The sequence below is a fragment of the Mirounga angustirostris genome, unplaced genomic scaffold (genome assembly GCF_029215605.1).
Source record: "Mirounga angustirostris isolate CCGP_5_RB_7025 unplaced genomic scaffold, mMirAng1.0.hap1 SCAF_1, whole genome shotgun sequence".
NCBI classification, from domain to species: Eukaryota; Metazoa; Chordata; class Mammalia; order Carnivora; family Phocidae; genus Mirounga; species Mirounga angustirostris.
In genome coordinates this window covers 478,416-493,053 of record NW_026991709.1, presented here as the reverse complement: position 1 = coordinate 493,053, position 14,638 = coordinate 478,416, and the positions used below count along the sequence as shown (strand labels likewise).

General features: G+C 44.3%; 1 protein-coding gene across 11 annotated transcripts in view; it reads left to right on the top strand.

Annotated features, from left to right (window-relative positions):
• The window catches only part of PCNT (pericentrin), a 128,509-nt gene that overhangs the window by 14,925 nt on the left and 98,946 nt on the right, over nucleotides 1-14,638 (top strand). For 10 of the 11 annotated variants that reach the window (XM_064577642.1, XM_054504048.2, XM_064577627.1 and 7 more), the window contains exon 3: nucleotides 13,483-13,617. In XM_064577642.1, the coding sequence (XP_064433712.1) occupies nucleotides 13,483-13,617 (135 nt within the window). The remainder of the gene's footprint in view (nucleotides 1-13,482; nucleotides 13,618-14,638) is intronic. The other variant, XM_064577633.1, reaches the window with a different exon arrangement.

Below are 14,638 nucleotides of genomic sequence, written 5' to 3'. Positions count from 1 at the left end.
TGTTTTCATTGAGGCTATAGATAATTATTGGATCATTACACATGTATGTGTTCAACATGTGTATGTTGAACTATGTAAAACAGTTGTTTAGTTTATATTTTTAGTAGTGACATGTAAGTTTTACTTGTCCCATAACATCTGCAATTGGTATTGACAGTCGTTTTTGTTTTGTTTTGTTTTTCCTCTACATTAACAGTTTGGTGGAGTGGAGTGTTTGTTTTTTAAGATTTTATTTATTTGAGAAAGCAAGCGAGTCGGGGGAGGATCATGCGGAGAGGGACAAGCAGACTCAGTGCAGAGCATGGAGCCTGACACGGGGCTTGACCTCATGACCCTCACGTCACAACCTGAGCCGAAATCAAGAGTTGGAGGCTTAACTGACTGAGCCACCCAGGCGCCCCAAGTGAAGTGTATTTTAGTGTCCTGCAAGACTGGTCAGACGTTCCAAGAGATTAGTATGATTCATTAACAGAGAAGAGTCATATAATCATCTCAGTTGCTTCAGAAAGAGCCTGTGTTTTTATGGTATTGTGACCTGTACCTTTCCCTCCTTGTCAGTGCTGGCCTTATCTGATGAGCCAAGAGGTCTGTGGATGAGCCGTGTGGGATGGTGAAGACTGGGGACTGAGGTTTTATTTGTGGGAAGGCTTTTAATTACGGACTCCATTTATTTGATAGTTATCAGACTATTCACTAATGTTTTCCTCAGAATTTGTGTTCTCATCGGAACTTCCAGTTTTTGTCATTAATTTTTTCATAGGAATATTCTTTTTAGTGGCCGTGGCATCGATATTGTTGACCCTTTTCCTTTTTTAAAGGTGAGTATTTGTGCCTTTATTAGTCTCGCCAGAAGTTAATCCTTATTATTCTTATAAAAAATTAACTATAGGGGCGCCTGGGTGGCTTAGTCAGTTGAGAGTCTGACTCTTGGTTTCAGCTCAGGTTATGATCCCATGAGTCATGGGATCGAGCCCTATGTGTGTGTGCTCGCTTGCTCTCAAATAAGTAAATCTTTAAAAAATTACGTATAGCCTTTATTGTTTTATATACCATATTTATATTTGTATAATTTTTGCTCTTACTGTATGTAGTTTATTTTAAATTATGTTTGGTTATAATTTTATTGTTTTTCTAGCTTCTTGAGATAGATACACAGATCATTGATACCCAGGCTTTAAAATACATATGCGGTCAAGCTTACTGGTTTTTCTCTGTGTATGACTTTACCTTCATTCACAATTTTTCAAATTTCTATTATTTTTCAGGACAAGTTATTTTTAATTACACACTTATTTTAAAATTTTTATGTGAATAGGTAAAGTAGCATGTTAGGAGTGTGCCTGGCTGGCTCAGTTGGTAGGGCATGCAACTCGATCTTGGGGTTTTAAGTTCAAGCCCCACATTGGGTATAGAGATGACTTAAAAATAAATCTTGGGCACCTGGGTGACCCAGTCAGTTAAGTGTCTGACTTTGGCTCAGGTCGTGATCTCAGGGTCTTGAGATCAAGCCCCACATCGGGCTCCCTGCTCAGTGGGAAGTCTGCTTCTCCCTCTCCCACTGCCTGCTATTCCCCCTGCTTGTGCTCTCTCTCTCTCTGTCAAATAAATAAATAAAATCTTTAAAAGAAAAATAAAATAGTCTTTAAAAAAAGCATGTGTAGGATGGAGTCATCATTATCTTCCTCCTGTATGCTGAGTTATGCATTAGATTTCTTGATGAGGCCACTTTATAATTATGCATATGGCCTTGGTGCTGTAAGAAGCAGATATTTTGGCTTTCTTGTCATACAGTTGTACATCATGAGTTCAATCAGAAAAGCAAAGTTTTTTTATATTCATTGTAAGATAATGATAGTTCTTGAGGATTTACTGTGTCTCTAATCTAATTGTGGGCACTAAGACAGGAATAATTTTGTATTTAGAAGAATGATCTTCTGGAAAGTAAACTTCCAGGAAAGATTCACTCTTACAAGCCCAGCGCAGACCGCTATCTTCCCTGCGTGTCTGTTGGTGCCCCTGTAGAACCTTCATGTCAGAGCTGGTCTCTGAACACGACTAAAGGTGTCTTTGTTGTACTTGGCCCATATGGAGCTTTTTAGAAGTTTCACTTCTACGGGCGTTTAATGAGCTTATTGAATAGCATAAGATGAGATGAATGTGGGTGTGTGAGAAATAGTAACGTTTTCCAACATATAATAAATTTCTTAGTTTGGTTTTTTTTTTTTTTTTAAGATTTTATTTATTTATTTGACAGAGAGAGACACAGCGAGAACAGGAACACAAGCAGGGGGAGTGGGAGAGGGAGAGGCAGGCTTCCTGCGGAGCGGGGAGCCCGATGCGGGGCTGGATCCCAGGACCCTGGGATTGTGACCTGAGCCGAAGGCAGACGCTTAATGAATGAGCCACCCAGGCGCCCTTCTTAGTTTGGTTTTAAAAGTATACTTTATGTGAGACACTTGTGACTTTAATGCTCTTTAGACCTAGGAAAATAACTGGAAAACAGCTCAGGAGGAACAGTGCCTGAAATGGAAAAAGCCCAGTTGGCACTTCGTTGTTTCCCTTGTGGTCTCCTCTGCTGAGGCAGTCCCAGGATGATACCCTAGGCAGGGCCACCCTCCAGTGGTGGGTGGGCTTGTTGTGTAAGGAAACCTGCTAAGCTGGGTGAAATAATTCTGTCAGTTAACTCAGTGTCTAAGCTCTTTTTTATGTTGAGTGTTTTAGTTTTAAGACCAAAAGACTAAAAATATTGGAAATAGCAGACAGCTGGAAAATGCAGCCTAACATGAAAATTCTTTAACGAAAGTTAATTTGTAGAAGTTTACATATCATAATTTTGATACACTCTTTCAGATAAACATTCTAAATACTTAGGGTAAAGGAAGTAAATTGCTAATCTGAGCGGAAATGTCGAATTCTAAGAATATATAAATAAAGCATGTTTGTAAGCAACTTTAAGATTTGAGTTTTTTCAGGAGGTTATAAGTAAAGACAGACTTGCAAAAGGACTTACGGTAAATGTTCAGGATCTAGCCATCTTCCCTCACAATTTAAGTGGAGTACATGATGAAAAGATATTTTAATCACTGCAATAGTCATCTCCATTCTGGCACTTAACTGAGAAATGGCAGAAAGCAGTATTTGATCTTTCAGTTATGTGGGGAACAGAGTAAGTACACGCCATTTCTTGTAAAAGAACCATCCAAAAATTGCTCGGAGGTCAAGAATTTCAGAGGAAAATCACCTTCACAAAAACTTGTATTTGAAGATTTAAAATGTACGGCTGTAGGAGGTTTAGGAAGTATGTTCCAGAACTCTTCCAACTCCAAGTTGTGTGGATTGCCACCATTTATCATCTGGGTCCAGTGGACCCTCTTTACTTTTTAAGTTTCACAAGTAATTTACAGGAGTAAGAATAAAGCAGTAAAGGGGCTCCTGGGTTGATCCGTCGGCTAAGCGTACGACTCTTGATTTTGACTTGGGTCATGATCTCAGCATCATGAGATCAAGCCCCGTATCAGGCTCTGTGCACAGCATGGAGTCTGCTTGTCTCTCTCACTCCCCATTTGCCCCTCCCTTTCTCTCTGTGTCTCTCGATGAATAAATCTTAAAAAAAAAAAAAAAATGAAGCCGTAAGTTAAAATGATATTAACAATTTTGACACCTCTTTATATCAAGTAAATTTTGGCACATAAAGATAAAAAATGAAAGAGTATTGATACGCTTTTAGCAAAGTAGGATGGTGGAGGTTCTTGATGTAAAATACCATGAATTGGAATCCTTCATGTGAGTGACCAACTGGATGAGACTACCATGCTTCCTCTTTCTCTTCAGATATATTGTTTTGTTCACTTACTGATTCCTGATTTTGAGAAAATTGATTATCGTAATCTGAGACTTCATTTTTACTGTCAGTTTTGCTGTCATCCTTGGCCTCAAGTGCTGCCCTCTTTGCATTCATCTTTTAATTCATTTGATGATTGTGAAAGTCTTCACTGTCAGTTTTCTTCTCATTGCCATTTTGGGAGGAAAATGAAAAGTTCTTAATGAATTGTCATGCTGGAGACAGGCTGTAGGGATGGTCTCCAGTGATTAGGAAAACAAAAGAGTGGTAACTTCATTGCACTGCCTCCTGGTCCTTTAGACAGCTCCTTTCTCTTGTTTTCTCAGTATTTTGGCTGTTGTTAGCATAGTTGGGAAAAACTGTTGAGTATGATGAAATAATCCTTAGGATGATGAAGTGGCATCGTGATAGAGGAGAACAAGATTGCTCAGAGCTATCTGGCATCTTAAATATACACAAGGGTCTAGTGGACCCATGTAGTAATTACAAAATAAAATATGTTTTATTCTTTTTTTTAAAGAAGTAAGTAAATTTTTTTCATTGTGCTTTAGAAGACCCATAAGAGAAAATTTAGGAAGTATTAGTCCTCTCACGTAGTTATAACTGCCTAAAAAAGAAACAATTACAGTTGGGTCCAGCAGACCCTGATACATACGCAGAGTTAAGGTGATGCTGTGGTTAATGACCACAAAGGCATGAGAGAGATTTAGGTGTGGAATGCTGCCTTTGATTTCACATTTCAAACATAGATTATCTTTAGACATCACCCAACTTTTTTGCAGAGTCATTATTAACTCATTTTGCACAGCAGATTAAAAGCCCAGAATTATTGTGAATTCATGGGCAGAAAAACCATCAGGGATAATTTCATTGGGAAACTTTAAACTCAAGTTTGAGATGATTTCTTTTTCTTTTTTTTTTTTTTTTCCAGATTTTATTTATTTGTCAGAGAGAAAGAACGAGAGAGAGGGGGCATGCACACAAGCAGGGGGAGCAGCAGAAGTAGAGGGAGAAGCAGGCTCCCCGCTGAGCAAGGAGCCTGACGCGGAACTCGATCCCAGGACCCTGGGATCATGACCTGAGCAGATGCTTCACTGAGTGAACCCCCCAGGCACCCCTGAGATGATTTCTAAAAAGAAACTAAAAATACTGTTTCTACAAATTACTAAGGAAAAAATTTATCTAAAAACAGAAAATCTTGAAGATGAAATATTTGAACTTAAAAGAGCTTAGGAAATATGCATGTGTCTGAAAGGTTAACATTTATTGAGAAACTAAAATTTAGTAATTTAAGTGCCATGCACACAGTGAAATAAGGAAGCAGAATTCATTAACTAGAAGAGCAGCAGGGTGCCTGGGTGGCTCAGGTGGTTAAGTATCCAGCTCTTGGTTTCAGCTCAGGTCATGGGACTGAGCCCCGTGTCAGGTTCTGCACTTAGCATGGAGTCTGCTTGTCCCTCTCCTTCCCCCTCTGCCCTTCCCCACCCCACAAATGAATAAATAAAATCTTAAAAAGTAAAGGGGCAGCAACATCATTAGGAAAATGAGTTGCATAAAAAATGTTTAGAGATTGAGAATTGTTTATGGAGGAAAGTGCATTCTGAACAGGTAGGAATGGAATTGATGTGGGCATTTGGATGTGTGGGCAGGAAGGCCTGAGGTTGCAGCTCTGGATGTTGCTGTAAATGCTCTTCTCTGGCCCTTCCCCTCTTAGTTGGAGGACCTCGGTGGCGAGAGGACAGGGCACTTGGAGCAGCCACAGCAGAAGCTGGATGGCGACCATCTGGAGCAGCCTGGGGTATTCTCTCCCATCTCTCACAGAGGTATTCTTCAGGGTCCTCTGTTAAAGTATGTTTCTTGTCAGAGGATTTCTCCCTGTTGTGGTAGAAATCCAATCCAGAGAGAGGACTCAGTATCTGAAGGACCCTGTCCCTTCAAGAGTAGAAGCTTAGAGCAAGGATAGCTAGGTACAGAGCTTCCCCTGCAGGCCTCACTTCCTTGGTGTTGCCCTTGCACAGAAACTCTTTCTGGGGGCCCTTCTGATGGAGCCCAAATCTCCCTTCCTTGGGACTTTTGATCTTTCCTTCCAGATGTTGAAGAGAAGGTTGCCTTTCATGCACTGAGGATAGTGGTCATGTCTGCCTTCCCTCATTGACCGATTTCCCTATTGTTGCAGTGTGTTTCCTGGGCCTGGCCTTCATTTCTCTCATAATCAGTTGTATGTATGTGTTCCAGTTTCTGCCACAGGACTTGGCATGAACTCCACATGTGTTGGATTAATTATTTTTATTAATTTATTTTGTTTTAGCATTTGGAAGGAAATTTATTAGATGCTGAATTGATCGGTTTCCAACTGTTGTGTTAAAATTCTATATTTTAAACGTTGGATCCTAGCTGGACTCAGTCCACATTACTTTAGGCAGTGAGCAAGTTTGGTTTTTAATTTGCATTATTGCAGGTGAGATCTAGATCATAGGCAGGGCCTGGAAAAATGGTCTCTGGTGGGGTCCACAAAGCTCACCTTTAAATACATGTTTTTATACTTGTTTTGAACTGTGGCACAAAAACAAAAAATAATCCCTGTGACATACAGCATGTATGTGGAAAAGTAGAAATTACACAAGTGTACACACAGCCTAACAAGTACGCAGTAAATACCACATGATCCTCCTGCAGGTAAGACACAGGAAGTGCCGGACCTGCTACTGTCTTCCCTTAACCCTGAAGTCAACTCCATCCTGATTTCTGTGGCAGTTATGCTTTAGACTTTGTATAAATGGATCAGACATGGTGCTGGTGTTTTTTTTCCTTTCCCTTCCAACATCTTTGCATCCTTGTGTTTTAGATGTATGTCCTGCTAAACAGTGGGGGGTTGATTTTTAAAAATTATTCTGACAGTCTTTGTCTTTTTAGCGGATAGTATAATTCATTTATGTTTAATGTAATCACCGATGTGTTTGAGCTTATGTTTCATTTAATTTAGGCTTTCTGTTTGTTTTGTTTCCTTTTTTCTCCTTTTGCAGGGGCAGGGCCTTGGATTATTTTTTATGAGGATTTGTTTTTAATTCTTCCTTTATGTATTTTAAAGTAATATATTCAGTTTCTATTCTTTTAATGGTGAGCTTATTACATGCAACATTTATACTTCCCTATGTCTAAATTTACTCAGTACCTTCAGTTTTCGAAAGTACAGGATCTTAGAATACTTAAACTCCATTTATAAGTCCCTTGGTGTATGTTTTTGTTATTTTTTAATTATAAAATACACTTACCTTAAAATTTACCATCTTAACTATTTTTTTAGAGACTTACTTATTTTAGAGGGCATGCACGAGCAGGGTGGAGGGACAGAGGGAGAGGGAGAGAATCTCAAGCAGACTGCCCGCTGAGCCAGAGCCTGACAACGGGCTCCATCTCAAGACCCCAAGATCATGACCTGAGCCAAAACCAAGAGTCGGGTGCTTAAACGACTGAGCCAGCCAGGCACTCCTTAACCATTTTTATGTGCACAGCCCAATTGTATTAAATGCATTCATAATGTTTTGCGACCATCACCACCGTCCATCTCCACAGCTTCTGTCATGTTGTAAAGCTGAAACTCTGTTGGCTTTAATCGTAAGTCCCCATTCCCCCTCCCCCAGCCCCTGGCAGCCACCATTCTACTTTCTGTCTCTGATTTTGACTCTTCTAGATACTTCACATAAGTGGAATCATGTAATTGGGTTTTTTGTGACTGGCTTACTTCACTTAGCATGATATCCTCATGGTTCATCTGTGTTGTAGCTTGTGACAAAGTTTTCTTCCTTTTTAAGGCTGAGTAATATTCCTTCATATGGTTAGACCACTTTTTGGTAATCCATTCATTTGACGGTGGATGCTTGAGTCTCTTCCATGTTTTGGTTATTGTGAGTAATGCTGCTGCAGATAAGATGTGCAGATGCCTCTTTGAGACTCTGCTTTCAAGTCTTTTGGGTGTATGTCAAGAAGTGGAATTGCTAAATCAGATGGTAATTCTAATTTTAATTTTTGAGGAACCTCCATACTGTTTTCCACAGTGGCTGCCTCATTCTACATTTCCACCAACAGTGCACGTCCTCACCAACACCTGTTTTCTCTTTTTTATAGTAGCCATCCTAATGAGTGTTACATTCCTTTTTGTTTAAGTAAACTCTGTGCCCATTGTGGAGCTTGAACTCACGACCCCGAGATCAAGAATTGCATGCTCCACCCAGGCGCCCCTCCATTCCTTTTCTTAAAAATAATTTTTAACCCCACAATTCATTCATCCTTCTATTTATCCAGCTATTCATTGGTTTAAATAAACTTTTAATTCAGGAATAGTTACAGATTTACAGAAAAGCTGCCGAGCTAGTACAGACCCTTCCTGTGTATCCCTCATCCCACTTTCCCATCGTTAGCATTTTAGACACACGACACATTTGTCAAAACTAAGGCATAAACTCTGCGACATTACTGTTAACTGAATAGACTTGCTTGGGTTTCACCAGTTTTCCCACTAAGAGCTTTTCCTGTCTGGGACCCCTCCCAGGACACCACATTGCTTTTAGTTGTCTTTCCTGCTTTGTCTCCTCGGGCCTCTGACGGTGTCTTAGTTTCTGGTGACCATTTTGAATAGCACTGGTCAGTTCCTTTGGGGACTCTCCCTCAGTTTGGGTTTCTCTGATGCTTTTTCGTTATTAGACTCAAGTTAGGGATTTGACCACAGAGGCGATGTGCCCTTGTAATCTCCTTCTACCCGGCAGGGTCAGCCGGGTTTCCCCTTTTGCAGACTCTCCTCTTTGAAAGTGAGTCACTGAGTCCAGCACACACTTCAAGGGAGGGAAATTATGTGCTGCCTCCTGCAGGGAAGAGTAACGACACATTCTGTTTGTAATTCTTCTGAAGGAAGATGTGCCTCTTCGCCCCCATTAATTTAATCATGTATTTATATCCGTATGGGCTCATGTGTATTTATGTTGTACTTTGTGTTATAATTTCAAACTACGTTTTATCTCTTTTGTTGCTTCCAGTATTCCAGCTCTCGCCATTGGGAGCTTTTTCAGTCTGGCCCCTGTGTCCTGGTGACATGCCCCATCCTTTGTCTTATAAGCACATTCTGGCTTTCTTCAGGCTCATCTTGTGCTCTCCCTGCCTCAGTTCTGAGTCACCCATTTCTTCAGGGGGCCCTGGTTCCTTTTATTTGATGGTGGTAGAAACCAAGACCTGGGCACTGGGTATGGTCACTGCTTCTAGGTCGCTCAGCGGGTGCGTATGCACACTAGTCCGTGTGCACACACGGGTCTGTAGTTAATTCTGTATGTATCTGTCTGTATGTACACGTTTTTTTTTTTTTTTTATTATTTATTTATTTGACAGAGAGAGACACAGTGAGAGAGGGAACACAAGCAGGGGGAGTGGGAGAGAGAGAAGCAGGCTTCCCACGGAGCAGGGAGTCCGATGCGGGGCTCGATCCCAGAATCCCGGGATCATGACCTGAGCCGAAGGCAGACGCTTAACGACTGAGCCACCCAGGCGCCCCTTGTACACGTATTAAAGTAAGCTTGCGTGCATCCTGCCGTCCCCGACTCCAGTCCAGCACCACAGGACTCCTCACAGAATGGCTCCACCCCTGCAAGTTTCCCTGTGCACCCCTTGCTGTCAGCCTTCCCTCCCTCCCCGGCCCCTGGTGACTGCCCACCTGTTTCTGTTCTGTACTTTTGCCTTTTCTGTGGTACGGTTGGAATCCTAGAATATGTAGCCTTTTGGGTCTGACTTTTGAATCGTAGCAAAACAAATACAAGATTCATGCAAGCTGTTTCTACATCAGAGCTCCCTTCTCTTCATTGCTTTATTGCATGGACGTGCCTGTTGGTCTGCTTATCTAGTGAAGGACAATGTCCTTGCCTCCACATTGTTTGTGATTATGATGTAAGGAATTACTTATTTTTTAGTGGTCAGTTCTTGTTCAGGGTTAGTATCGTAGTTCCGTCTTCTTCATCTTTTATTCCTTTTCTTCCGCGGTGGGGCCACGCTCCTTCTGTCTGCAGAACACGTGTTAGTATTTCCTGTAGCAAGACCCTTCTTATGCCAGTGCCCCCAGGTGATGTTTTCCAGAATGTATTTTGGTTTTTTCCCTTTGTTCCTGAAAGATAGTCCAACTGGTATGGACATTCAGGTTGGTGGTTGGTGTGTCATGTGCTGGGTGTTTGTCCAGCTCTGCCCTGGCTTCTGTGTCAGCTGTTGGTCCGCCGTTCTTTTGCCGCCGCTGCTTTGCAGACTTCCTATTTGCTGTTCCGCAGTTTTACTTTAGTGGGCCTGGATGTGCACTTCTGTTCTTTTACTAGAGCGACGTGGATCATGGGGTCTTTCTCGGTCTGTGGCTGATACCTTTCGCTTCTGTTGCTTCTAGAAAATCTCCAGGCAGTATCTCCATGCATAGCGTCTGGCCCTTCTTTCTCCAGGGCCTGAAATTCCAGGGAAGGTTTTCAGAGCTCCTCTGCATACACTTGTCCCATCTTGTTTTCTGTACTTTCCTTCTTTTGGTTACCCTGAAAGATTTCATCGGGGTTATCTCTTCCTTTACTGACTCTGTTCGTGTGTGTGTCATCTGCTCTTAAATCTGTCTGTTGAGTTGTTGATTTTGTCTTTGCTGTCTGTATTTCAAGACATTCTGTTTGGATTTCTTAAAGACAGTGATATCATTTTGTATTATGTAACGTTTCCTAGAGATACTTTGAGGCTGCTTTTGTTTTAAGTGTAACTGTATCTTTTTATGAGCAAATTGGTCTGAATTTTGCCCAGTCTTTAGAGGTGTGGTCAGTTCTTCACGGTAAGTTAACTGTATGGCTTGGGGTTATTTTGAGTTGCACACCTGTGTGGGGACCATTGTGGGTGCTGCCGGAGGTCTTTTCAGGTACCTGTTACCCTTCCTGGAGTAGCCTGTTGTGTGCTCACTTTTAGTGAGGTGTTTGTGTGGCTTCCCTGAGAATATCTGTGTCCTGGCTTGTGCGAGCCCCTCCAAATGGGTCCCAGATTTGTATCCGATTGGTGTCCCGGGAATAGCCCTTTGCTAGGACGGATTTTTTTTTTAAGATTTTATTTATTTGATAGAGCACAAGTAGGCAGAGCGGCAGGCAGAGGGAGAGGGAGAAGCAGGCTCTCCGCTGAGCAGGGAGCCTGAGGTTGAGGCTCAATCCCAGGTCCGTGAGCTGAAGGCAGATGCTTAACCGACTGAGCCACCCAGGTGCCCTTGCTAGGACTTATTTTTAGGTCAGTTTCTTTGCTTGGGGATTTCTGCATCCCATGGCATGTATAAATTTGTCAACAAGTATGATGAGCAGGCCTGGGTTTTAATTTTTCAGGAGAGACGCCCCTACTTCGCCTCCTCTGCCTCCTCATTTGGAGATGAGTGAGCTCCCTGGCCTTCCCGCACTCGGGCAGTGAGGATACGCGTCCTATCCTGCCGCACAGGCCTTCAGGACACCTGACTGTGCCCGACAGTCTCATTTCTAACTGCCCTCCCAGCAAAGCCACCGATTCTGGGAGCGTGTGGTGCTCCCACGTGTCCCTGTCTCCCTAGATCGTTTTACGTTCCACATCCCTCCTATCTGGCACCTGGGCTGTTCCCTCCCTCAGAACATTTAGAGTCACTTTTGTTACATTTTATCCAACAATTCTGATGTTTGTAGCAAAAATGTTTTAAGATTCTGCCTTTTATCTTTAAAACTGGACATTCCTACATTACCTTTTACCATTGGCAAAAGCCCTTTAATTTGATGAAGCATCCATAATGATATTTAATGGGCTCTGACACTCCCCTTGGAACAGTTTGCCTCCACGTTGTGGGCCCTCATAGATAGAGGGGTACTTGCGGGTGCGTCTTCCCAGCAGTGCTGAGTGCTTCCTGGGCATCACTGACATGTGCAGGGAGCAGTGGGAGCCTCTGCAGGGGTGGGGGATCAGGGCTGGGAAGGTCCCAGAGGAGCAAAAGGAGGGGAGGCAGAGCTGGTCCAAGGTCGCAGGGAGGCCCTGGTGCAGGAGGCAAGTGCCAGGTGGAACAGCAGGAGGGACTGCCCCCAAGGGCAGCAGGTGCACTGAGTCTTTCAAGGGAGTGACAACGTTGAATTTGTTTCCTGAATGCATCATCTGGTCTCCAAGCCAGTGACCTCACATTAGGCCGAGTGACCATGGGAGCCAGTCAGCTGCGCTCATGGGAATGGAGGGATGCCAGGACCGGCCTTGGGCTGCTGTGGGGTTGCTGTAAGGGGAGGCAGGAGTAGGAGCACTGTGAGGGTTTGGGGGTGCTGTTAACTGAGGAGGATAATGTTGGAGGAGCCCTAGCTTGGACAGGAAAATTCGGTTCGCTTTGAGTCTAAGGTGCCTTGTAGACAAGCCCCAGAAAGATCTGGGCTGTCACACAGGGGAAGCTGGGAGGCTTGCAGCTGTAGTGGCCTGCTGCGGGAGGGGCGTGGCCCACGTGGGGTGGGGGCTTGGGGGGGTGGGGGAGACTGGGACGCTCACAGAGGGCTTGTAGCTTTTCTTTTCCCTTTGGGTTGGTGATGTTGAAAATGTTCCCAGAGCTGGGAAATTTTAAGTAGGCTCTGAGCCCAGCACAGAGCCTAGCGTGGGGTTTGAACTCACGCCTCTGAGCTCAAGACCTGAGCTGAGATCAAGAGTCTGATGCTTAACTGACTGAGCCTTCCAGGCGCCCCCAAAGTTGGGAATATTAAGACAGAAACATTTTCTGTGGCTTTTGACATACGTTGTCAAAATAGCTCGTAAGAAAAAGTTACACCAACTTTTCTGTCATTGACAGTGTTTGGTTGTTTCCCCTTGACCTTGGTGACATTGAGGATCAATATTATCACCAACTTTTGCTGATTTACTAGCTGTAAAATGTTTCACATTTACATCTTCAGGTTCATTCAGCTTTTTTTGGCACCCACCACTTCCAGGCATTTTACGTACATTTTCCCTCCCGTAAGTATCCCCAGAGAGCCTGGGGAAGCTCACACTGCTGTCCAGTATCAGCACCTGCGGCCTCTCTCTGGGGTTTTCCACTTTACCCTCAGCCACTTAAACAGGTTTAATGTTCTTTCATAGTTATTTTTATTGAGATATAATTCACATATACAAAATTCACCATTTTAGAGTATATATATCAGTGGTTTTTAATACAATCACTTTGTTGTGCAGCCATCACAACTGTCTAATTCCAAAGCATTTTCATTACCCGACAAGGAACCTCATGCCCATTAGCAGCCATTCCCCATTCCTCTGCCCTTGCAGCCGGGGCACCCACCAGCCGGCATTCTGTCCCTGTGGATTTGCCTGTTTGAACATTTCCTATTCTCACCACACAGTATGTGTCTGGCTGCCCTCACGGAGTGTGACGTTTGGAGGTTATCAGCGTCGTAGCTTCTCCTTATGGCTGAGTGATGCCCCCCTGGATGGCTTTTCCACATTGTGTTTATGCGTCCCCTGTCTGTGGCCACTTGGGTTGTTCCCACCTTCTGGCAGTTGTGAGTCGTGCTGCCGTGAACACTGCTGGACGCAGTTCTCTCTGGTGTGTCGTAATTGTTTTTAGTGACTGTTTCCCCATGTGAATTCTCTGGGTCACGTCCTTTGCGCTCCTCCTCTAGGACCGTGAGCAAGAATATAAGCTAGAAATTGCGGAACTGATGAGAAGACAGAAGGATGAGGTCGGCGCACAGCAGCAGGTGGCCGTGGAGCCCCAGCGGCCGACAGAGATGCAGCAGGTGCGGCTGCAGGCCCAGGTGACCCGGCATGCTCGGGCCCACGTCCAGGTCCTCGGGGTGTGGCTGATCCCTGCACACTCGCCCTGTAATTTGCACCAGTGGGCTTGGGGGTCTGGGAGGGTTGCAGGTGGGAGAGGTTTGTCACAGAGTGGATGGATGTGTGCGGCAGGCTTGCTGTGTGGGGGGCCTTTGAAAGGGCAGGGGGAGGGACGTGCGAGGACGCCTGGGGCAGCGGGTCTGGAGGTGCCACTCACGGCACTGCTGGCGGTGTCCCTGTCAGCTGCCGCTCCCGCTCATTAGACACAGGTGGTTCTGTGGCCGTGAGGGGCCTCGAGGAAGAGAAGCCGGAGCCAGGCTGTCCTGGAGGCACATTCGACTCCCCTGGTGGCTGCCACCTACGGGAAGCAGAGGGTGCTCTGGACACGCCCTTGCGGCAGGAGGGCTGGTGTGCGTCCCTGCACCTCACTGTGGCTTCCCTGTCCTGCTGGAGCTCCTTATTGGCCTCTTTGGAGGCACATGTTCTTTTTCCATGGTTTCTGCTTATTGCTCTCCTTTATCTTTTTTTATTTCTTCATTTTTAAAGATTTTATTTGACAGAGAGAGCGAGAGAGCATGAGCAGAGCAAGGAGCCCGATGTAGGGCTCGATCCCAGGACCCTGGGATCATGACCCGAGCCGAAGGCAGACGCTTAACCGACTGAGCCACCCAGGCACTCCCCTTTATTCATTTTATTTTTATGCTTTTTTGGGTGTCCCTTAAGTGCTAAGTTCCAGACATGTTTTTCTGTTGTTTGTGTTAACTGGGAATAAGGTATGCTTCCTGGAACCCTGACCTTCCTCCACTTTCCCCAGGGCAGTGGAAGGAGCACAGATTCCCCATATCTTAGCTAGGCACAGAAGTGTCTCCTTTGTCTCCTCTGCCCACCTTCCAGAGCAGTGAAGTACAGAGCTTGCTTGTCTCTGGTCTGGAGCATGGGGTTCCTGATGGGGTCATTAACTCAGCCACTGCTGGGCCCTTTTTGGCCTCACATTTTGCCCTC